Source organism: Panthera uncia, chromosome F1, assembly GCF_023721935.1.
Source record: "Panthera uncia isolate 11264 chromosome F1, Puncia_PCG_1.0, whole genome shotgun sequence".
NCBI lineage: Eukaryota > Metazoa > Chordata > Mammalia > Carnivora > Felidae > Panthera > Panthera uncia.
The window spans coordinates 14,249,764-14,274,744 of NC_064813.1; the positions used below are offsets into that span (position 1 = coordinate 14,249,764).

The 24,981-nt window shown below is 37.7% G+C and overlaps 1 protein-coding gene across 9 annotated transcripts in view; it reads left to right on the forward strand.

Annotated features, from left to right (window-relative positions):
* DNM3 (dynamin 3) overlaps window positions 1-24,981 on the forward strand; it is a 560,234-nt gene that overhangs the window by 497,969 nt on the left and 37,284 nt on the right. For 8 of the 9 annotated variants that reach the window (XM_049633950.1, XM_049633954.1, XM_049633956.1 and 5 more), the window contains one exon: window positions 22,141-22,305. In XM_049633950.1, coding sequence (XP_049489907.1) covers window positions 22,141-22,305 — 165 coding nt within the window. Of the gene's footprint in view, window positions 1-22,140; window positions 22,306-23,719; window positions 23,800-24,981 lie in introns of all 9 variants that reach the window. The other variant, XR_007458711.1, reaches the window with a different exon arrangement.

The window sequence follows — 24,981 nt, forward strand, 5'->3', positions numbered from 1 at the left end:
ATTAGTTTTGCAACCTTTTTGTAAAACAAATTCTTTCAAGATGAAATTTATTTTAAAAAATCAAAGATAGGGTTGTGGTAGTTTTCCTAGGCCTCTCCATCCTCCCTCATTCTCAGAAAGGCCATTTATTAGTTACCTCCTCTGTCCAGAGATATCAGTGTATGGCTTCAGTAGAAGAGGGCCAAGTGCAAGGCTTAAAAGGAAGGAAACAGTTGGAGTCTGAAGCACAAGGTCCCTACTGTGTTGAATCCGTGTAGTAGAGGCTATTAAAGTGCCTCCCTCCCACCCCCTCTCCCTCTACCTCCATACTCCACTCCCCAGACTGCTTTTAATCCTATTGGGAGGATATACAGGGAGAAAGGAAGAAAAAATAATGAATGGCTGTATTCCTTGGCACATGAAGAACAGTTTCCCTTTCGGGGTTTCAAGAATAAAAAATGAGAGGCTTTAAATCTTGCTAACTTGTGCAAGAATGCGTGTGTGTGTGTGTGTGTGTGTGTGTGTGTGTGTGTGTAGGTAAAATGTAAACTACCACTGTGGAAAGGATAATGCTGATTTTCAAAATCTACCCAAGCAAAGGAAAGCGTCATTCCAGAATAAGGTATGTTAGAGGCCAGTGGGAAAAAAGACAGCAGATGATTTTGTTTAGCATGGGGTGAATTAGGAAATACCCTTTTCATAGCTAACTCTGAAGAGATGAGCTGTTGTTGCCAAGATGTGTTTATCAAATGTCTAGGCTATCTCACAGGATGTGAGAGTTGGTTTAGCTGCGTAAAATAGTTCTGTATTTTTATTTTAGCCAAGGCTCTCAGTCAGCTCCCTCCCCACCAAAGTGAAAAGGCGCAGCGGCAGCAGCGAGGAGGACAACAACAAAACCTGATTGAATGTTGGCAGGAAGCCTGTTGCAATCCAGCCTTGCTTTTTAAAAGGAATCTCTCTCAGTTTGATGCTTCTTGTCTCACCAGTGAGCTGCGGACTTCTTTTCTTAAGATAGATTGGAGTGAAAAAAAGAGTATTGCCATTGGTAATTCCTTCTACTTCAAAAAAACAAAAACAAAAAACAAAAACAGAAAATGAGTGGGCAGAACATCCATGCTGTTGTTGACTCCCTCCCGGGAGCATCAGGCTATGGAAATGGTGCAAGGAAAAGCCACAGATAGAGCAGTAGGGTGTGAATTCAGACCACATGCCTCACTACTGATGCTGCTTTCTGGAGCGGTTTTGTTTTTGGTAAGCTGGCCTCCTTCCGGTTGATCCCTTGACATGCTGGGATTGCACCAGGTCGCCCCTCTGTGACTCAGACAGGGAAGAGGGCATCGCCGAATTTACATTAAAAATAAGATACGTGTCTGGACACCCCACCCCCCACCCCGACACACACTTCATCAGCATCAAGTTGTGCCGTTCCCTCTGTAAGTGATGGGCACTGCTGGCAGTCGGTGTTGTTTTTGGCTTGAGGCCTTACAGACCGGCCAGCCGTTGTGTAAGCACGGTCTGTCTGAATTGCTCTGGGGCTAACTGCCTTCTTAGAAGTTCTCTTGCTGCTCATTATTCTGCCGGCAAGACATTACCATTATTAATTTAAATTCCTCCATCTACGTTTTCTGTACTAGAAGATAATGAACTATAGAGAATTCTAGCTCTGTAAATCTTCAAGATTCTTTTGGTCTTCATTTCTATAATTTGGGATTGGGGTTTTAAACCAGTGTAGAACTTGTAAATTTGCTAAATTTAAACCAGAATTTGGGGGTGGGGTTAATAACTAAACTATTCTGCTAATGCTGTTTTTAAAACTTCTGGTGTGTGTGCCTTTTTATTTTTTGCTCATCGTATGGTCTATTCAGAAAATTAAAAAAAAAAAAAAACACTAAGTAGCTCTTGGCAGAAGGTCAAAACCAGCATTGCAGGGAAGGTATTTAAAAGTCTTTTAAGTGTGGCTATTTGTATAAGCAATAACTGAACATTTCTTATGACTAGGGAGGACTATTTTCACAGTCTTTCATGGAAATATTTCTAGATGATTTCTGTGGCTCTTTTCCTTGAGCTCATTTATTTGCTTTTGCTTCAGAACAGAGCATTTTAATGAGCAGTTTTATGAGCCTAACCTGCGTTCTGCAAGCTTTACATGACTGGATTCCTGTTACACATAACCTTTGCCCTATTTTCCATTAAAACACAAAACTTTCCTTTAATCAACTTCGTACTAAGACCTTGGAGGAAAAAATGCAACAGATAGTTTGGTTTACTATTCGGCCCACTAAAATTAATATGTTTTTTAAATACTTGTTGTTTCCTTATAGTTCCAAAAATTACACATATTAATATTTTAACCACAAATTCCTTTATTTTCTAAGGTGCTTATTTCCTAAGCATCTTAGGTAAATAACTCAGTTAGCTGTCTTTAAAATCCGTTGAGGCAAGTGCAAAGACAAGATGAGCCCCAAATCACTCTGGAAATAGGAATTTTTAAGAAATGCATAGTTTTCTCAGTCCTACATATAACTGCCAGTGTCGGGAGCTTCCTTCTCATGGCAAAGCTGAGCGACCATCTGATGCGTGCCGGTTCCTTCTCTTTGTGTTTTAACTCAAAGGTAGAACAACTATTTTCCATTTTATACATCATATCCTAGATCCGTTTGTATGGAACAGTTTTCTTTTCTCTAACCGGAAAAATCCACATTTGTTGAATTTTCCTTTCTTTTCCAGTGATTTAATCAGTATTATTGATATCTGCTAAACATTCAAGTTCTCCCTTTCATTTGAGCAGTGGTGCCCCAAACAGGATGCAGAGCCCCTGGAAGGGTCTAGGGGGTTCTGAGAACAATGGAGCCATTGTTGTGTGGCACACTCAGCTCCCCTCTTGGTCACGCATTCCAGCCATGTTTGTCTTTTAAAACTATACTTCGGATTTAAGGTAGTCTGTGGTTCCTTATAACACCTAGCTCTTTTTCTGCCCTGCTTACTTCAGCCAATCTGTCCTCATCTTATAATCCTGTTTACTTTTTCTTTTTAGGACAAGGAGGGCACTCTTTAAAACACAGTGAAGTCAGTTTAGGGAAAATGAAAGGAAATCTACTTCACACAGCAGGTTATAAACTTATGGAGCTCTTTGGTCCCAAAAGGTGGTGCTGGCAGGAAATGTAAATGAATTCAAAAACCTCTTAACCAAATTTATGAATGAGAGCCATAAATGGCTACTAAGAAAACCAGGGCTAAGCCTGATTTCTACAGTTGGAGTCAGAGAGGTGCTCCAAGGCCTCCCACAGGAGGTCTCTTGTGATCAGCTGAAATGACTGACCTTGGGTCTGGCCAAGATGAGATTTCCTGAGCATCCTGTGTCCTCTCGGCACTTGTCTCTCCTCTGTCGCACTTGGCCTCAGAAAGACCCTGCAAGTCTGTTGTGGGGTAGGCAACTTTCTTTTTGAAATAACTTTTTTTCTTGTAAAGTTTCTTTTACCGTTCAACCATCTGCCTACCACAGTGCCAATTATGACTGTCAGGGAATAATGACGTCTGTCCAGTGGAAACTAGCTGAGATCACATTTGGATCCTAAAACATAGATACTTTCTTTTATGTAAAGTCAGATCCTTCTTTTTCCTGGGAATTTTCAGACCTGAGACCATAAATAGCATTTTTACTTCATCCTGTACTCTATCCTCAGTAGAACCTTCAGTCCCCTAACCCCTTCTGCTTTTCCCCATCTGTATCTCCTTACTGCAGGGTTGCTCACCTGGGGACACTTTTAAAAACACAGATGCTCCAGGCCTCAGCCCAGATCAATTAAATCACAGTCTCTGTGGGCCGGGCCCAGGCATCAGTATCCTTCAAAATCTTACCAGGCTATTCTTGGCAACCGAACTGAGAACCTGGCCTGACAGCTTGTGTTAGTTTCTTTCCTCAACCTGAACGCCGGCTCATCATCTCAGTGTCCTCTGAGGCATCATTGTGCCACACCCCCACCCTCCCATGTTAAATGTTTGTTACTGAATATGGTAACGCTCATAGGCATTGTGGACTGGCATTGTGGACTGGTCTTTATGCTGTCTTCTTTCTCTGTCCTTCCAACTATGAACTCCTACTAAAAGAAAATTTGCTGCAAAAACCTGGTCCTTACAAATTTATGGTACCCAACATTTAAAGGAACTTTTCCTCCTCTTACCTCTTTTTGACTCACCTGGCACCTGCTCCAAATCCGATCTTACCTTCACATCCATCCCTCACTTTCCTTCTAGGCAGGCATGTCGCCTCTTTCTCTGGGAGAGCACTGAGGTGAACCAGATGAAGCTGCCAATACCCTTATCTTCATTCTTCCCCATTCTCTTCTTGACCTTCCCTTAAGCCTTCAAGAAGAAAGATGCCGCTTTCATTTATCAAGCACTGTAGAATAGTAACTGCAGTGCATTAAAATACAGTGGAAAAAGCCTAGTAGAAAGCAATCAATAATATTCATGGGGAAAAATGTGAATTTTTAAGAAGAAGAAACATTTAAATAAGCTATGAATATGTAGGAAGGAGAGATCAATTTTAATTAATTTCTCTAGGGAAGGTTATATCACACAGTCGGTGACATATAGACCAGACCTTGAATAATACAAAGATTTTAGCAGTCAGATTTTGGGCAAAAGGGCATTCACATTCAAGGGGCAGCATGGCCAAAGGCACCAGGTTGTGGCGTGCGTGGTTTGATCTGGAAATAGTGAATGGCTAGGTATAGCTGGAATATGATATAGAAGGAAGATCTTTCTAAATATTCCTCCTTTACCAATACACTAAATCTCATTTGCTTTTGACACCATCTAAAATCTCATGTACACAACTGCCTTCTCTGGTATCTTTCACCTTTTGTCTACCGGCTCCCTTTTTTAACTTCATGTTAAACACATGTCTTTCCTCCCCTATAAGAAACATTTTGTGACCAGGTACCTGGATATATACCATGCCATTTCTACCGTAGACCGTAATTGGCCTCCCTGCTTCCAGTCCTTCCCTCCTTACATAAATGTAGCCTGAAAACGGCCGCCATAGTAATCTTCCTAAAACACCATTTGATCATATCCTTTCTGGTGACATTGCATGCCCACCATGTCGCATCTCCTCTCTTCGGCCTAACTTGAACTCTCCACAACAGGCCACTCATTTCACAATTCAAATATGTCTCCTTCCACGCAACATGCTTTTACCATGCACTCCCAAATATTTCCCCAAATATATCAAGCTAATGTCTACCTCCATTCCTTTTGTTCCCCTTGCCTGCATGTCTTCTGGATGTCTGCATGTCCCAATACAACCAGGCCAAGTCTCACATGCTTTCTCTCTGTCTGGCTCCTGAAAATTCTAGAATAATCACTCTTTTCTTGGAAAACTGATTACACTAAAAGGCTTTATCCTAGCACTTAGCATTTATTGCACGCTGTGATTACGACACCTTGTGTCTTGCCTATTAATCTGTTCCTCCCCAAATAGATGGTAAACTTCTTAAGAGAACAAATTGTGTTGTGTTCCTCCCTTTAACTTCTCAGGGCACCTAGTACATTTCTCATCCTATGTTATATGCTTAATATATAGCATAGATTAAGTGTTACAGTTATCTATTTAATAAACCAGTTTAGACCAAGATAAATACTCTACAAAGAGGACAACAGGAAATAGTGTTTATGCTGTGTATAAGGGGCTCATTTTCTACTCTACAATATTAGTATCTAGTCTGCATATCAATTTTGATGTAGTTTCCTCTCCCTAACTCAAAAAGAGTCACTTAAAAAGTAATAATTGAGTAGGGGTGCCTGAGTGGCTCAGTCAGTTAAGTGTCCGACTTAAGCTCAGGTCATCATCTCATGACTCATGAGTTCAAGCCCTGCATCAGACTCTATGCTGACAGCTCAGAGCCTGGAGCCTGTTTCTGATTCTGTGTCTCCCTCTCTCTCTCTCTCCCCTCCCCCCACTCACACTCTGTCTCTCTCAAAAATAAACATTAAAAAAACTTCTTAAAAAAGTAATAATTGAGTCTAGAGATCAAAGTACCACATTATAGGAAATACAGGGGGTAGAAGAACCCATGAAATGATATCCAGGTGGATTAAATATGTCAAATCCAAACCGGGAAGTTGAGTGGAATCTACAGGACAAATGACCTACTCCCGCTCCTCCCGCCTTTTTGAACAAAAACAATAGATTTCAAGGCAAAAAGAAAGAGAATGAGTTAGAGGAGAAGCCTATAGATTAAAATAAACCTAAGAGATATATCTATCCCTCATAGTATATGGACTTATTTGGATTCCAGTTCCAACACATAAACTTTAAATCAGTTTTTTCAAAGACAGTTGGGGAAGTATACTGTGAACACCAAATACAGTTGGCCCTTGAACAAAGTGGGGCTTAGGGGAACCATGCACCCTGTGCAGTATAACTCTCGACTCCTTAGAAACTTAACTACTAATAACCTGTTGAGTAGAAGCCTTATCAATAGTATAAACCATCAATTAACACATATTTTGTATGTTCTGTGTATTATATACTTTATTCTTACAACAAAGTAAGGTAGAGAAAAGAAAATATTATTTATAAGGAAGAGAAAATACATTTACAGTATTCTATACTGTGTTTATAAAAAAAATGTGTATAAATGGACCCACATGGTTCAAACCAGTGTTGTTCAAGGGTCAACTATGTTCGTAAAGCTAAGAAATGATTAATATTTTTCAGTGTGATAATAGTATTGTGGTTATGTTTTCTAAGGGTCCGTTTCTTTTAGGAATGCATACTGAAATATTTACAGATAAAATGACACGATGTTGGAGTTTACCTCAGAGTAGTTGGGGAATATAGAGGGAGCAAGGACAGCCATGTGGCTCATTGTTGAAGCTGAGTAATGAGCACCTAGAAGTTAATTTCTGTTATTCTCTTTACTTTCCCTACTTTTACATAAATTTAAATTTTCCCAAATCAAAGGTTTAAAAAGTAGTCACTGATGTTAAATGATTCTTGTTAAATATTTTTTGTGTGGCAATGGTATTAAGGTTGTTTTTTGAAAAGGAGTCCTTATCTTTTAGAAATACCCAACAGAAGGCCTGCCTGGGGGGTTCAGTCAGTTAAGCGTCCAACTTTGGCTCAGGTCATGATCTCAGGGTTCATGAGTTCAAGCCCGTGTTGGGCTCTATGCTGACAGCTCAGAACCTGGACCCTGCTTCGGATTCTGTGTCTCCTTCTCTCTCTGCTCCTCCCCCACTCATGCTCTGTCTCTCTCTCTCTGCCTCTCAATAATAAATAAACATTAAAAATTTTTTTTTGTTTTAATAAAAATAAATTTAAAAAATACTAACTGAAATATCAATGTGTGAAATGATAGAAATATATTCATAAGTTACTGTGGTTTTTAAAAAATATAGTAAACAAAAACACAAAATGTTTACATTGTCATTGAAAAAAATTTCTTTTTTATTTATTTTTTTAAATTTTTTAATGTTTATTTATTTTTGAGAGAGAGAGACAGAGCATGAGTGGAGGAGGAGCAGAGAGGGAGACACAGAATCCGAAGCAGGCTCCAGGCTCTGAACTGTCAGTACAAAGCCTGACGAGGGGCTTGAACCCGTGAACCGTGAGATCATGACCTGAGTCAAAGTCAGATGCTTAACCGACTGAGCCACCCAGGTGCCCCTTGAAAAAATTTCTTATCCCCAGGAACACATCCCTAAACCCCAAAAGTCAAGAAACAATAATCCTTTAGGTTATATAAGGCCTGTCCTGTTTTTACCTAAAGATTACCTATTTCCAAATAAAACTATGAGTTATGCATCCTGTAGATGAGTACATACAGAAGAGTAAAAACAACCAAACACTGGGTTGCGAGTACTCATAGTCCTTAAAGGTACAGGATTTGTCACAAGAGTAGTGGCTTTCAAAACCATTTGGTTTTTTTCCAGTTAACAGCAGCCCTCAATGGCTGTGCATTGAGACATGCGTAAACAGTCCTACGGTTTTTAAAACCTTCAAGCTTTCCCCAATACCAGTTCATCCTTAGCCCTCTGACAAAATTTTCAATGAACCATGCATTATTAGCAAACTTATCTGATTTGGGGAAGAAGGAGATCTTGTCTCTGTGATTAAGATACTCATGAGCAACAAAATGATCATTAAGCTAATATCAGATCCCAGCTGAAGGTCTGGAAAATCTATAAGTTAGAAGAATCCTTTGTGCAGGGAGAAGAATGACGTGTGCTACCAACACCATCGTCATTTCAGGTGGATTCCTGTAGAGCATATAACTCTATCTTCTTGTCATCCTAAAGTCATAAATGTTCACTGAAGTTTGTCCTTATACTGACAATATCTCAGTCAAAATTAAAATTCTCTGTACAACCTATTAATGAGATCATTTTATGGTCTCTCAATATCTCATTTGATGCCAAGACCAAAGGAAAATACAAATCTGAACACTTACCTAGGAAACATAGGATTTGTCAGGTAGCCATTCTGAGAATATGAATCTAATGTAAACATTTTTATCAGAATGAATCAGCAATATTGTTTTAGCAGTGGAATTGGAACTTAAGAATAAGATTGTTAAGTAATCATTCATAAAGTTTTTAAACATAAACATGTATTTTTTTAGAACTTAAAAAACCATTTTATATAAAAGATATAATATCATGTTGCTACTCCGTACTTACACTGTCCAGGGCAATAGCCACTAGCTACAGATGGTTACTAAACCCTTGAAGCATGGATGGTCCATGTTGAGATGTGCTTTAAGTACCTATTTGATTTCAATACTCTGTACCAAAAAAAAAAAAAAAAAAAAAAAAGAATGTATCACATCAGTGACTTTTATATTAATTATATGTTGCATTTGTGTGCTAGAGCTGCTGTAACAAAATACCACAAAGTGGCTTCAACAACAGAAATTTATTTTCTCACAATTCTGGAAGCTAGAAACCTGAGATCAAAGCAAAATGTCAGCAGGGATGGTTTCATCTGAGGCCTCCATCCTTGGTTTGTAGATGGCTAACTTCTTTCTGTGTCATCACATGGCCTTCCCTCTGTGTACGCCTGTGTCCAAATAAGGACACCAGTCATAGTGGATTATGGCCTACCCTAGTGGTCTCATTTTAATTTAATTACCTCTTAAAAGATCATATTTCGTAATATAGTCCCATTCTGAGGGACTTGGAGTTAGGATTCCAACAAATTTGGGGTGGATACAACTCAGCCCTTAAATATGTCAAAAAGGGGCACCTGGGTGTCTCCGTTGGTTAAGTGTCAGCTCAGATCATGATCTCGCGGTTTTTGAGTTCGAGCCCCACGTCAAGCTCTGTGCTGACAGCTTGGAACCTGGAACCTGCTTCAGATTCTGTGTCTCCCTCTCTCTCTGCCCCTTCCCCTGCTCGTGCTTTGTCTCTGTGTCTCTCTCTCTCAAAAGTAAATGAATATTTAAAAAAATAAACATTATAAAAATGCATTTCACTTGCTTGTTTTACTTTTTTTTATCACGGCTACAGAAATGTGACTTGCGCGTTATTTCTACTGGACAGTGCTGTATTTTATCTCTTTGGGATGTTAAAACACTATCATTACCTGTTGGAGGAGTAAGAAAAAGTTCTAATTTTTAAAAATTTCTCACTTTCTCTTTAATTTCACTTTTAGTACTCAGTTTCACTGAGAAATTGTTAATGAGCAAAAGCAGTGAGGTGGTGTATAAACAGCAGAAAATGTACACAGGGGAAGTTAGGGCAGGGTTCTGTTTCAGTCTTACTGTCTTTATTATCTTTAGGCACATCCTTTCCCCTCTCTGTATTTTCATTCCTTCTTCCTAAAGAAAAATAATAGTAATGGCTGACATTTATTGAGTGTTTATTATGTGCCAGGCACTCTTCTGAATTTCTACACTGGCAATTTATTTAATCCACTCAATACTCCTTGAGAGGAAATAATTATAATGGGTACAATTATTACTCTATCTGACAGAAAACTGAAGTACACAGAGATTAATCAACCTATCCAAGTTCCCAGGGTTAACAAGTGATGGAACCGAGTGGTCTCTGTCACATCCTTTATTCCCTCATATGCTTCTATTTCTGTAAGATTTTTTGAGGACCAGTTGAGATGGTGTGTGCGAGCACATTTAAAAATTATTGGCCATTAATTGTTTTGCCTTTTCATGGAAATATTACAGAAAAAGCTATTGTTTTTCTCTTTTGACTAGCAGATCTACTTATCTTCTTTGACTGCCTGATAATTTTAGAGCTAAAAGAAGTGACTGTGTCTGTGTTTTTGACACATTATCGAATCACAGAATCTTTGGAAGGATTCTCAAAAGTCATCCATTCTAGTTCACCTTGCTCATTGTAGCTCTGATTTTTTCCAGCATGCCCAGAAGAGTTTGCTCGAATTTTTGTAGTTAATAGGTGCTCCCCAGTCACATGACATTTCTGAATGGCTCTGACTGCTTATATTAAGCTTACGTGCACCTTTCTTTCCTTATGGTCACAGAATGTTAGAGCTGAAAGGGCTTCCAGAGAGGAAGTCAGTGATTCTCATACTCAGGTAGGCAGTGAAGGACCTGGCGCATTTAGTCTAATAAGCCGATAAATATTTATTGGTAAGATTGTAGCCCAGTTTCTCTCTCTGTTTCAGAAAACACTCTCAAAGAAAGAGTTTGCAGGGCAATTTTTGAATTTTTAAAAAAAAATTTATGTTTATTTATTGATTGAGAGAGAGAGAGAGAGAGAGCACGAGCAGGGGTGGGGCAGAGAGAAAGGGAGAGAGAGAAAGAATCCCAAGCAGGCCTCACACTGCCAGCACAGAGTCCAATGTGGGGCTCGATCTCATGAACCGTGAGATCATGACCTGAGCCAAAATCGAGAGTCAGACATTCAACCAACTGAGTCACCCAGGCACCCCTGCATTTTTTTAACCAAGCTCATATTTATGAATTTTGTAACCTCATGTAAGTAATTTATGTCATTTACATCAATTATCTCAAGTTACACACTTAATTTCTGTTGAGCACTTAACTGTATGTCAGGCACCATGCTTAAGTACCTTTTCTATGTTACGTTATTTGGTCTCTACACCTGCTCTGCCCTATAAAATGTGTTTGATGCTAATATTACCCCCTCTCATGGAACAGAAATTAAGGCCTAGAGAGGATGACTAACTTCTTTAATTTTACCAAAGTCACAAAGCTAATTAGTGACAAAATCAAGATATGAATATAGGGCATCTGATTCCATAGTTTATAGTCTTAATTGCGATTCTAAATCATTGCTCAAACGGAAGTGGTTTGGAAACGGGGTAATCTACGAGAGTCAGGTAGATTTTTTTAAACTTGTATTTGAGGAATGCTACAAACGTGTGTTTGATCCAGATATTTTTCTTGTGGTTCCTTTGATTTGGGAGTTCTATAGACTTGGTAGAATGTGTTACTTACAGTCACATGGAAACTATGGTTAAATCAGAAAAAAAGTTTTGTTGAAATGGCAGGAATTATTATTCAGAATTATTTCATTTATTTTAATGCCCTTTAAATCTTAATCACACATATCATCTTGATGTTGTGTAAAGCTATCTTTAGATGCTACCTTAAGCCATGTGCATTCAGTTTTTCGCCCTCCAAAAATTGGTATCATGCCTTTTCCATTTTATACATATTCCCAGATATTTTATAAGCAATTGTGGAATATTGCTAGAAATTGTATTGAATCAGATGGATAATGTTGCCACATCTCTTTTTGATGCCTTTGGCCACCAGTGTAGTATGAAATTTCATGATGATAATTTCAAAGAGGTTTTACTCTTTAATTCAGAAATCATTATACCTATTTTAATTTGAAAGAATTTCTGTGGATTGAGTAGACATAAACAATTGCCAGGGACAGTATTATAGTCCTCACTAATAATAACATTTCTAGGAATTTTGAAGCCATGGTTAGGAAAAAAGAAATTTGGGGGAAATTGTGAATACATGCAGTAATATGTTTTCTTAACAATATTTACATATTCAATCTAAAGTTACCTTGTTATTCTATACAGGAACATCTTGATCTCGTCATAAAAAGCATTATTTGAAATTATAATCTCATCAGTGTTTAGTAGTGGCTATAGTCTGATTTCTGCATCTAAACTACTTTAAAAACAGTCTAGAGGAAGAAAGTTTTTAAGAAACCACGTCAACTTTTTCTCTTATACCTCGAGTCATATTTACAAATTTTATTAACACAGCCCTCAGTACAGTCTTATGTATATAAATTTTAAAATACTACAGATTTTCTTCTAATAATAATTGCACCTACCAAGGTTACCTTAGAGTACTTTTGATTTTTATTATAAATGCTGCCATAAGTTGCTGGTCTTTAAGCAATCTTGCCTTTGTTAATTTTTACCACATTGTGAGAAGTGGGCATAATTTGAAGCAATATATATTTGTTTTCTATATATTACATCCTCCATATTGTTAAACAGGCAATACACACACACACACACACATACACACCCCACATACATACACACACAATTTCAAGAAAAGAATAGAAAGAAGTAAAAAAATAAACTCCAGACCCAATGGTTATTACTTCCAGCATGTAGATCTCTGTCCTATCAATCTTATTTTCAAAACTCATCTTCAGTATATTTTGATCTTACCATCTTCATGAATTTCTATTTTCTGCAAACTAAAAGTTTGCCTATAGTGAAACAAATTCCTTTACATTTTAGTTTCTCTCTTAATTGGGAATGAGTATTATGAAGACAGAAATTCTATTTCTGGCAGCTTTGGAAGTACATTTCCAGTTCTGGGGCATATCCATGCTGGCTGTTTGGTGACCCAGAACAGATGTGGTCCAGTGCTATCACCAGAAATATTCTCTCTTTGAATATTAGAAATAAGAGGTTGAATATTCTAAACAAGAGGTTTAGAAACAACAGCTCAACCTGGCAAATTTGTTCCGATTTTACATTAATCTTTCTTATTAACAGAAATGAACCTAAATTTTCTAAAACAGTTTTTATATTTTTTATCTGGATCATCTGGTAAGGCCATTGGGCCCTGGAAAGCCTGACAAAGGTGTACTCACGAATTCATGTATAGGGATGGCTGAAAAAGTTATTTTGAGAATTACTTGGGGAATTCTGCAGTTGAATCCAGATGACAGCTTTGTCAACTACAGTGCTCAGAGGACCTTGGAAAAATTAAAACCCTTGAATATAGCTGCTTATTTAAAAGCTTCATTTTGTTTCTCTACTCATGAAACAAGTAATGATTCTACCCACAGAGTTTTACCCTTGTGTGTTTTTAAGCCATTGCATTCTTTTGTTTTTTACTAAGAAGTTTTGGCATGCAAAGCAAGTGATACTGTATTTGCACCGAACTTTGAAGGATTATCTACCTCAAGAGCCTTTCGTTTTTGTTAGGGAAATGGACATGTGTACACCTAATTACGATGCAAGACAAAGGAAACGTTCAGATGCAGGAAGAACAGGGGCTGTATTTTAGCTGCAGCATCCAAAGTTGTGCTCCATGCACTAAACCAGGAAGGACGAACAGATGGAGTTGGAAAAAACAGTTTTCGGTTGCAAGAACGTCCTGAATAAATGATTTATTCATTTGAGCTCTTTAGGATAGCGGCAACAGAAATTAAATTCAAGCCAACCCAACTTTTAGAAACAACGGAAAACAGTTTACTGGCTGGTGTAACTGCACAAGCCAGAGGCAGAGACGTCTGCACAGCCAGATGCACGCGCTCGAATGCATCTTTGGTGACTTCATTTGCACACAGGTTTGACTCCTCTTCATTTTGAGACAAGCCTGCACTCAGGCCTACTTAGAAAGTTTTCATTCCTAAATGAAGCTTCTCCTTCCTAAGAATTCTGACAAATGTGCTGTGATTGGCTTTGCTTGGTCACGTGCCATCTGTGTCATCACAGAGATTAGCCTGGGTGGGTGGATAGATCAGCCTGATCTCTGAAGCTCCATCTAACCAACAGGGCTGAGAGTGGGGGAGAGGAGGCTGTCTAAATGTATCTTCCCCCTACCCACAGGGGAAGCATAGCAAGACCTTGTGATAGAATAAGGAGAGTAAAGATGGATTCTCTTTTGACTCACCTCTCTCTCCTTTAGAGAATGCTGTGAAGTAAAGGTAAATAATTAGAGTAGGACCAGTGTTACTCTCCATCACAGCCCTTCCTGATCCTCTGCTTCTCTGAACTCTTACAGCACCTGTGAACTCCACTAAGCAATGTAACATTGAATCACATACTGCTTTATGATCTATAGAGGGGCTGTGTATTTATTAGTCGGGCTTCTCCAGAAAAGCAGAATCAATAGGGTGTGTGTGTGTGTGTGTGTGTGTGTGTGTGTGTGTCTGTGTGTATAGACAGATACATAGATAACATAGGTAATGATTTTTTATATGTAATTGCCTCACATAATAATAGAGGTTGGCAAGTCCAAAATCTGCAGGTGGGCTGACAGGCTGCAGACCCAGGAGAGCTGAACATTCCAGTTTAAGTCCAAAGGCAGTCTTCTGTAGAATAAGAAAGAGCCACATTGCAGATGAAGTCCAAAAACAGTCTGAAAGAGAATTCTCTCTTGCTGGGGAGAGCCAGTCTTCTTGTTCGTCAAGCCTTCACCTGATTGGATAAGGCCCACCCACACTATGGACAGCAATCTGCTTTACTCAAAGCCCACCAATTTAAGTATTAATCTCATCCAAATATACTCTCACAGAAATACCTAGAACAATGTTTGCACCAAATATCTCGGTACTCTATGGCCCAGTCAAGTTGACACATAAAATTAACCATCACAAGTTGTTTTTATATTTATCCTTATTTTATTTGATCCTATTTTCTGGAAATTTTTTCTCTGGAAATATTCTATTGCTTGTTTTGCTACTCCAAAGAAATGTTGTGATTTTTTCCCACTAAAAAGGACATTTGTATCAGTTGATTCTAATTATAGTTCTTTTTAGAAAAGGGGTTTTCTTTTTATTTTAATTAACAAAGTTAAATTTTAAACAAATATTTTTGCCAGTAGTCAATACTTGCAAAATAATTTTGGTCCTTTCAAAATTACTAATATTATCTGAAACCAAAAACTGTGGTGAGGCAAGTGGTTATTTTTAAAGAAACCCATTTAATTGTTCTGCTTAGCCCATCTATTGTTTACACAAAAGGTTGTTATGCAAAACTCAGTATACAAAGATGGAAATTTGTCTTTTTTTAATTTTTTTCTTAACGTTTATTTATTTTTGAGACAGAGAGAGACAGAGCATGAACGGGGGAGGGTCAGAGAGAGGGAGACACAGAATCTGAAACAGGCTCCAGGCTCTGAGCTGTCAGCACAGAGCCCGACGCGGGGCTCGAACTCACGGACCGCGAGATCATGACCTGAGCCGAAGTCGGCCGCTTAACCGACTGAGCCACCCAGGCGCCCCAAGATGGAAATTTTTCAAAAATAAATATTCATAAATCTAGAAAAAATTCTCAGTTAAGATTGTTTAAATAGCAATATTCAATAATGTATTTAAAATATATGAATATTTAATATTCATGAACTTATCTGCTATCAGGCAGTACAGGCCTTTAGATAGATTACAAACTAGATTGGAGTTACTATAACTTCTAGGAGGACATCAGGACAGAGTACATAAGTTTTCAGATTTCTCTAAGAATCTTCATATCCACATTTGTTTTTACAGTTGCAGATAAAAGCTATTGTTTCAGTGCATCTTAAATGCAAATTCAGTGCCTGTCAGTTATAGGAGAGGCACTTCCTCTTATTCCTCCAGATCCCAGTTATTCTTTGCTGTTATCATCCAAGTTGTTTATTGGAGATGTGGACATACACTGGTACCACACAGAAATATACTATTCGCAGCTATTGGGCTAAATGAGAGTTAGAAACATCAGAATTAAGATAGGGTTGTTATTGTTGTTGGTTATCAAGTAAGTATCTTTCAAATCCTGTGTGTGTGTGTTTTTTTCTTAATGGCTGTTTAATTTTGCAATATTACATAGTTTTGTAATTTATTATGATGTCATGTAGAGATGAAAGGAGAGTAAAAGCTGTAGGGAGAATAAAAAGTTAGTAACAGGTAAAGGAGAAGAGGGAAGGAAGAAAAAAAATGAAAATAACCTAAGCACACAAAGTTGGGTCCTGCCTGCTTTGGCTAGTGGATCACCACTAACTGGATCAGATGAGGTTCACTGTTGTTTTGTTTGGTGGGTTGGTTTTTTGTTTGTTTTAAAACGTTTATTTAGTGTTGAGAGAGAGAGAGCATGAGTAGGGAGAGGCAGAAAAAGAGGGAGACGGGATCCGAAGCAAGCTCTGCACTATCAGCATACAGAGCCCATGTGGGGATCAAACACACGAACCGTGAGATTATGACCTGAGCCGAAGTCTGTCCCTTAACCGACTGAGCCACCCAGGCGCCCCAAGCTTCAGTGTTTTGTCCTGTATTATGGATATTTCTTACAGAGTGCAGATGTAAATAGATGCCAGCATTTGATTACAATCACAGCTCCGATCTGTAGACATCCTTCGACAGAGTCATCAACATCTTTATAGCAACTAAAATCATTCTGGATACAGATAGTCATTTATCCTGCCCAGACCAAGAAGCTCTACATGGAGAACTCAGTTCTAGGAATCCAAGCAATTATTCACATTCACCATACAGCAACACCTCAGTGACCTGGAGCTCAGTCTCTTAGGTTCTTTCAAAACAGAAACCTAATCCCTCAGGAGGTGGCCTGGGTTAGTTTTTTCTTCATTAATTCCACAATATTTACAAAGCTCCTGCTATAAGTAGGGCACTGTGCTAAGTACTAAGGATAGAACAATGAGCATATCCCCTCAGTCTCAGTCAGAAATCTCACCCAACATTTACGGTTCGTCTCTACTGTGACCATCCCTGAGGACTCCCCATGAAGCCCACCGCCCTTGAACTCATCCTTTGACTTACCAACGCATCTTACACTGGATCCTCCCCATCAGAGGATAAGCTCACAGGCAAGCCCTGTGTTTTTAGACTTCCTTTGTACCTCGCACAGTTCGCCTGAGACACTAAACAAGTATTTGTTGAACTAATTAATGAAATACCTGTCACCAGGCACCAAACTGCAATCTGTACTACTCTCAAAGGCTTTCCAGAGCATGCTTCTCCCATAGATACTTTTTTTTTTTTTTTACAAGTTTGGTTGCCTGGCTCTGCAAATTAGCCTCTAATTAGCCTCTGCAAATGAGAAGAAGTGCATGACTGGAAGTGGGGAAAGGTTTTCAGTGAGACATTCTTCATAATGTGAGGCTGGAAAATTCAAAGCTGCATTACCATGGTAACCCTATTTTCATAATGATGACCTGATTCACTATGAAAAAGTTAAACGATATTTTCTACTGTTTGTTTAAGGTAGTAGAGAATTGTACAACAAAAGTAAGATGCTTAGAAAGGGGCAAGCATTGCTTACCTGTAAAAATCGCTTGTGTAGATCTGTAGCATTGTACAATGCTCTCCCGTTGGCGAGAAGAGATTGAGCAATTAGCCAGTATGTTTATGTGCATATTTTTGCCAGGATAATGTGCGTTTCTGTCATTCCACTTTAAAGAGTTGCAGTCACCTTAAGAAAATAATCTTATATGGATGGTTTCAGTGATCTTCCAAGGAACCTATCACATAATTCAGTAAGAAATTTAAGGAAAGGAAAGAGACAAAAACAAAACACATGAAAAATAAATATCCCCTTAAAGCCATAAAGCCCAGATCTTCTATAATGGCTGCTTTAAGGTATGGTGGGAATTATTTCCAATTCAACTATTTCTAGTCCTCTCACCTGTTAAAGTAGGAAGTCTTTAGGAAAAAGCTTTTAAATTAAAATTTTGTAAAACAGACTTTTTTTGAATACTGTGCAAGTAGTTTCATAAGAAAGAAAATTACAGTATTGTTTATAAACAATTTACAGTGCTGAGTTGCTATTTTTTTATTGTTTAAGTTGCATTAGATTTCACAAAAGCTATTTGGAAAAAAAATTGTAATAGGAAGGCCTGTCCATTGTATTTTTCAGAAGAAAGCTGGTTTTCACAATATTATTCACATTTTGTAAACAGCATCAATGAACCTGCACATAAAAGGTTAAATGTTTGCAGACCATTCTTTTTTGCCTCAAAGATCAGAGACAAATTACTATTTTTATTTTACATTCCCTTGATGAGGATAATGATAAACAGCTGTCACTTCAGTGCTTGGACTGCAAAGAATCCTATTGCAATCCTATAATTTAAACAAAGAGAAAAGCCATAGTCATACTCAGTATACATACAGAAAAGAGCACAACAGAGAATTTGATTAGAACTGGGTCAGGGAAGAGGGAGTATTTGCTGTCTGAAATTACTCAGTTAGAAGAGAAAGGCCATGTATGCACATTTTCCCCATTTATCTTAGACATATTAGAGAGGGTAAGTGTTTCTTCTTTCTTTCTAAACTCAGGAAAGAAATTCAGTTTGCCTTGTGAATTTCGTGACTCCCATCATGTCCGTGGTATTATCAGAGAAGTTCAGGTTTGCATGTGACCGCATGTTTTTCCAAAAGCAAAAGAGAATTTCAAATTGTTTTATGGGTTTTCTGGAATACTTCTCTCTCTTTTTTTTTTTTTTTTCCCGTGTTGAGAATTAAACCATTCAGTGTTCTCCATTCACTCCGACACTTTCCCTTATTAAGTGCATCTGGTTTGAAAAAGTGAAAGTGAACGTCTTGTGCATATTTTGATGTGTAAAGAGTAAAGTAAAGCTAAATGTTAAAAAAAAGTGTGAAATGGGAAAATTCAGTGTTTCTATATAAAAGTATGGATGATGTTGAGCACTGGGTGTTGTATGGAAACCAATTTGACAGTAAATTTCATATATTAAAAAAAAAAAAGTATGGATGATGATGTAACTTTCTTAGTGTTTCATATTTCTGCAGGTTCTTCTAAAAATACTACTTATTCTACTTTCCTCTTTTGTTTCAATAATTTGGTTTTTAATAAATATCACTACTTCACTGACACCTTTTTTCCTAGAAACTCTTTTTTACATTTATTATTTTATCTATGAAACTAAGTTGATGTACTATGGATGTTTCACTGTTTCATAATACTTCTTGATTTTTTTATACTTAAGGAAAAAAAAAGAAATTTGTTAAAATTGAATGCCTCTGACATTTATTGAACAAATTTCAGCTCTCAGAGACTCACCATGCTCTTCTATAGGTTGACAATAACAATGGCCCCTCCCTCCTAAGGTAGCAGTGTGGGTCTTCTATATAAAGTGCTTAGCATAGTACCTAGAACACAGCAAGTGCTCAATAAATGTTCTTGGGAGAGGTGGAATATTGAGGCTAGAATGTCATCACCTCTGACTGTTAAATACCATAACAAAATCCCAGTATACTTCAGATCAGAGAGACAAACTGAATTGTATTTTATCCATTTTATCCATGGAGGTTTGTATTGTTTTGTATAAAAGGTATTTTCCTCACAAGGCTGTTGGTCATCTGTTCTCATATATATATATATATATATATATATATATATATATATATACAATTATATATATTTATATAATATATAATTATAGTATATATTATATATAACATATAGTATATATTATATTATAATTATATTTTTTTCATAATCATTTTATCATTCTCACTGTTATCAAGTCATAATGGATCCCAGCTCATCACCCTGGGGTTTCTCTGGTCTCCAATTCCTCTGACACATGGGCAGGCACACTTGGATACCCTGAAATGCACCAGAGCAGCCTCCTTGGTTTCGGTGAACCCTTTTGCAGTTGTTAACTCCTCCTCCCATGCATCAGGCTCTGTGCCGGGTGCTGAGAAGAGAAAGATGAATAAGACCCCAGAGCCCAGTAGGGGGAGGAGCATAAAACTAGGCTGGATATTAAATAGTAAAAGTGAATACAAGACACAGAGGAAGCACAGAGCAGGGGAGTGTTGGGGGTCTGGGGGCCATCAGGAGCTTGTCCGGAAGAGGTGATGATGGAGCAAGGCTCTGAAAGATGAAAGTTCTTCACAGGTGGCAGGGAGGGTTCCAGGCAAAGGGCACTAGCTTGCAGAACACATGGAGGTGTAAAAAAAAATACATTTTCCATTTTTATATTGCTTGAATTGAAAATGTTTTATGCTCAAATTTTTCACCTTGAATTTTCATAACGTATGTTGAGAGTCCAGCAGCTCTCTAACTCTATTCCATGAATATTGAGAAAAGAAAGAAAGAAGCTGACATTCGTTGAGGCCCTTGGCTAGGTCATCTCATATGTGTTATCTCTTTTAGCTTCCACAAGTTTTCCAGGGATGTGGGTCCCCATTTTAAAGACAGGGAGGAAGCCAGGTTTTAATTACATCAAGTAACTGAAGTGTGACCACACAACCTGTACACAACAGAGCCTGAATTTGAACCTACAGTTTTCACTTTCACATACAATATCCTTAACATGACATTGCAGTTACCACTGACTCTGACAGTTTGAGCTCAGCATGGAGCACATTTGCAGTGGTTTTTATACCCTAGAAAGAAGTTTGGGAACATGACTGTTTTTTCACTGCCATGGCTAACCTTCCCTCTATCGGCCCTCTATCACTTTATGGCCTTTTTTTGCCTATTTAGCCCAGATCCTATTGTGCTTGTATATCGCAAATTAATAATAAAAATAACTACATAAGACTTGATTTAGTTCTTTCTTTCATTGATCAAAGACCATTTAAAACAACTGTCCATTTTGAAACTTCCTCTACCTTGTTGTAGTAGAGTCGGATGCCTCAGAAATGTCCTCAAACTATCACCCGGAAGCATGGGGTCATACTCTCAGGACTGGAAAAATGACTGTTGTGTTTTAGACTGAGTACATTATTTTAATAATTTTTAAAAGTACTGGATATTTCTGAGCCAGAGAAGCCTATATAAATGATTAGAACCAATTTCTATCTTTGTTATTGTTGACTTTGTAGTGTACAAATATGCCTTTCACACATGCTTATTGATTCAAAAATAAAGTTTGTCATGTATACATCCATTTAAGCCATTTAGCACAGTGCTTTGCGTAGAACTGATTGGATGATTGAAAACCTGGCAGATCAAAGTATGTACATTTCCAAAGAAAAGTACTTCGTGTCTACAATGGAAGCAATAAATTATCCCCCCCCCTTTTTTTTGCATTTGTAATTAAATCTTTCCAAATGTTAGAAAGTACCCAGACCACTAACAATATTTGTATCATGTTCTGGGGCTTAGATGCTCCAACCTGACTTGAAATGGAGACCATTTGTTCTAAATTGATTTCAATGCCAAGCCAATAGGTCAGCCCTTAATGATGAAGATGCCATTTCAGCCCAGCCTCTGGTGGATAAGCCAAAATTAATTAACTCAAGTCCCATAGTATAGAAAACAGATGCTTCTCTCATGTTGCACAAGTAAATTCTTTGTGTATAGATGTGTTCTGTTTTATTCAAAGAATAACAAGTTGGAAGTTAAAATTGTAAGTTTTCCACAATGGAGCCAGCCTTTAGTAGTGATGACAGAAGCATGAATTTACAGAACAAATTCCAGCAAGTGCATGGAAAAATGAATTATTCTCTATATCTCTTACTTTGGCCCCGGGCCAGGCTTAGGAGATTTAGTTTTAAAACCTGGGCCGATCCAAATGCTGATCCATCCCAGAACAGACCTAGGAGTTCCAGAACAACACCAAGGTTATTTCTAATCTATTGAATCCCTAAGAGACCGCTCCCAGAGGTTTACATCCGCATCATTCACTTGGATTCAGTTCTTTGGCCAGCTTGCAAATGGCTGAAGATTAGATTGTTCTCTAGAGGTATGTTGTTAGGTGCACTGTTTATCTGGTTATTCATCTCAGTATTCACTCAGAACTAGAATAGTTGCTTTTCCTAGGCTGTGGCTCGCCGAAAGTAGAATAATAACTTCCTGGTTCTGATCTTTTTTCGGAATTAATGGGTATGTTTAAGATAAAGATGTTACCATCTAGTAATATAACTCCAAATATAGTCATCAGAAATTGATCATCTGATAATGTATGGTATTTTTTTCTTCTGAACGAATGTGAAACAATCCATGTTTTCTTTCCTTTCTGTTAGACTGAAAATGATGAGAATGGCCAGGCAGAAAACTTTTCCATGGACCCACAGTTGGAGAGGCAAGTGGAGACCATTCGCAACCTCGTAGACTCCTACATGTCTATCATCAACAAATGTATCCGAGATCTAATTCCAAAAACAATAATGCACCTTATGATCAACAATGTAAGTGACTATAAACTGTCTCATTTTAACTTCTAACCTATCTTAGTATGGAAACTGCTCATAGTCTCATCAGTTTCTTTATGCTATTTTCTGGATGGTTGAAATACCTATTACCCGGGTTCATCATTTTCTATTACAATTGGTTAAGTGACTAACCAGAGAAAGAGGATTCAGGAAAGCAAACATGAAACTTCTAGCCACAGTGCTGTGGTATTTCCTACTGCCTATCTCTTGAAAAGTATGCATTTGCTCACAGTAAAGCAGAGCAAGAATACTGTAGCTATAGTCGGGTGTAAGATAATTGCAAAGGCAACAATAAAACCAGATGCCCCGGCTCCTAGATTTTGAGATTAAAGGCAAAAGATATTTATTTTTTTCTACACACATAGACATAAAATATATTAACATGGTTATTTTTTCACCTTCTAAAAGCTATGGAATGCTATTTTAACCTGGGAAATGGCTTTTTGCCCTATCCCCTTGGATTAAAAGTCAGTCAACTTTTCTAAAGTAATGATGATATTGCCACAGATCTTAAAGTGCCTGCTACACTAGCCCTCAATCGATCTGTATCATGTAGAATCTCTCCTTTTTCATGGTTATTTTTATAGTAGTCAGGATATGATACTTAAATTATGGTCTAGTTTGGTTTTCTGGGTAGCTAGTTTATTAAAGTACAAGTTATATCCCAAGTTATTTGAGAAATTATCTTTTAGATAAGATAGGCTGTAATGGGGTGCCTTATAACAGGCTTTTCTGACTCTTGAAAAGGAGATACCAGCATTTTTAGTTCTAGCAATCTTCTAGGGGCACCTTTTTATTTAAATCAATGATATATTATGAGCATTTGCTTGTAACAAATAAAAATTAGCTGGCAAAGGTACTAAAAAGAACCCCGTGCTAGAACTTAGGAGAAACCTGTATTCTAAGCCTGGCTCTGCTACAAACTCTATTGACCTAAAGACAAATCAGTTAACTTCTTTGCATCTAGGTCCTCCATATGTAAAACACTAATCATAGAAAAAGTACCCGGCTTAGGGCTTTATTCCAGAAGATAATATATATGGAAATACGATGAAAAATATACTTGTAAGAAAGCAGTGTGGCTGGCTGCCTATATAAGAACTATAAAAAGCCTTTATCCATATTTCAGGATTTATTTCAAAATTGTGTTTGTAAATATGACCTTCTGTTGTTGTTCATGGTCTATTCATTCCTTGAATAAAGGTTTCCTTGAAGAAACCCCTTGAAGGAAACCCTTCTTGAAGAAACCCTAAGCACCCATGGTTTTTACCTAACTCCATTCCCAGACACATTTTTGCATATTCAACCAAGGTTAGTAGGATACTTGGAAGTATCAGCAGTTGGTAAGCAATATATTGGAAATTTGCAAACTATGAATTGTATTCTTCAGCTTAGTCAGCAGCCTACTGTGTGACCTGAAGCAAATTATTTGGGCCCTCTGAACTGAAGTCAGTCACTTCTAAAATTACGGTAAGAACAAGGAGCTGCCTCACTGTATTGTCAGAGAACATAATAAATGCAACTATATGCCATTTTGAAAAATATAAAGTAGTAAACAAATAGTCTGTGTATTTTTAAAATTACCCTCTTAACTTTGCTTAAATGAGTTCAGGTTGTTTTGCCGTGGTATATCCAGGCACTTGCTTATTTAAACATTTTCCTGATTAAGTATCATTTATCTTTTCACGATTTTATCGTAAGTCATTAGTGCTGCCATCAGTTCAAACACTAGGTTGCTCTGCGCTATATTAAATCATCAGCACAGGAAATAGCACTTCCTGTCTAGAGCTGTAAGGAGTAGCCTGACACTAATTAGTTAAAAGGAGGAAAAAAAATGACTCTCTCACAAATCCATCCTACTTTCACCTTCTCAAGAAACACACACACACATACACAAAGAAATGTGGGAGTAATTGCCCTCACCCCTCACTGGTGTGCTTGTTGGCTTTAATGAAATGGCTAACCCCCCACCTCCAGGGCATAATCCATGGAGGCAGAGCTCTTGGAACTGTCTTGAGAGAGACCTTCAGAATGATGAGAACGAAGACTTCAATTCTGACCTGATCGGCACGGTCAGACCTTGACATGGAGATTAATAGGAATGTGGAGAAAACGGAAACATCATGTAATGCCAGATTCTTACGAAATTATGGTTATCTTTCTTTGAAATTTAACTTTTTGTATCTGTCAGAAAATAGTTTTACGTATCTCAGATGACCACTTTTCCTTGAGTATTATTTTATCTATGTTTTTACTGTGTATATAAGAATATATAGTTTTTTATATATTTGATCATTATATATGTAAAAATGTAAAAAAATGGCTATTTTTAAGTGCCATATTCTCATAGCATCTTTTTGTGCAGAATGTCTGAGCCCTTTTTGTTCATTCTGGAAGTGTTCTATTGAGTACAGGGAAGAGAAACATGGTGGACGCCCAGCACCGTGTCGTGCACATGTGTTGATTTTTTATTCACTTTAAGGTGCAGAGGTCTTCAAGGTAGAGAATTAATCATAGAATCACAGCTAGAAAACAAATACCTTGACTGCTCATTCTAAATTCCATTCACTTAACCCTGCTGTTTCTGGAAATGGCTTTGGGTAGACGCTCCAGAACCGATAAATGCCTGAAACGGGGTCCTCTGCCTGTGGA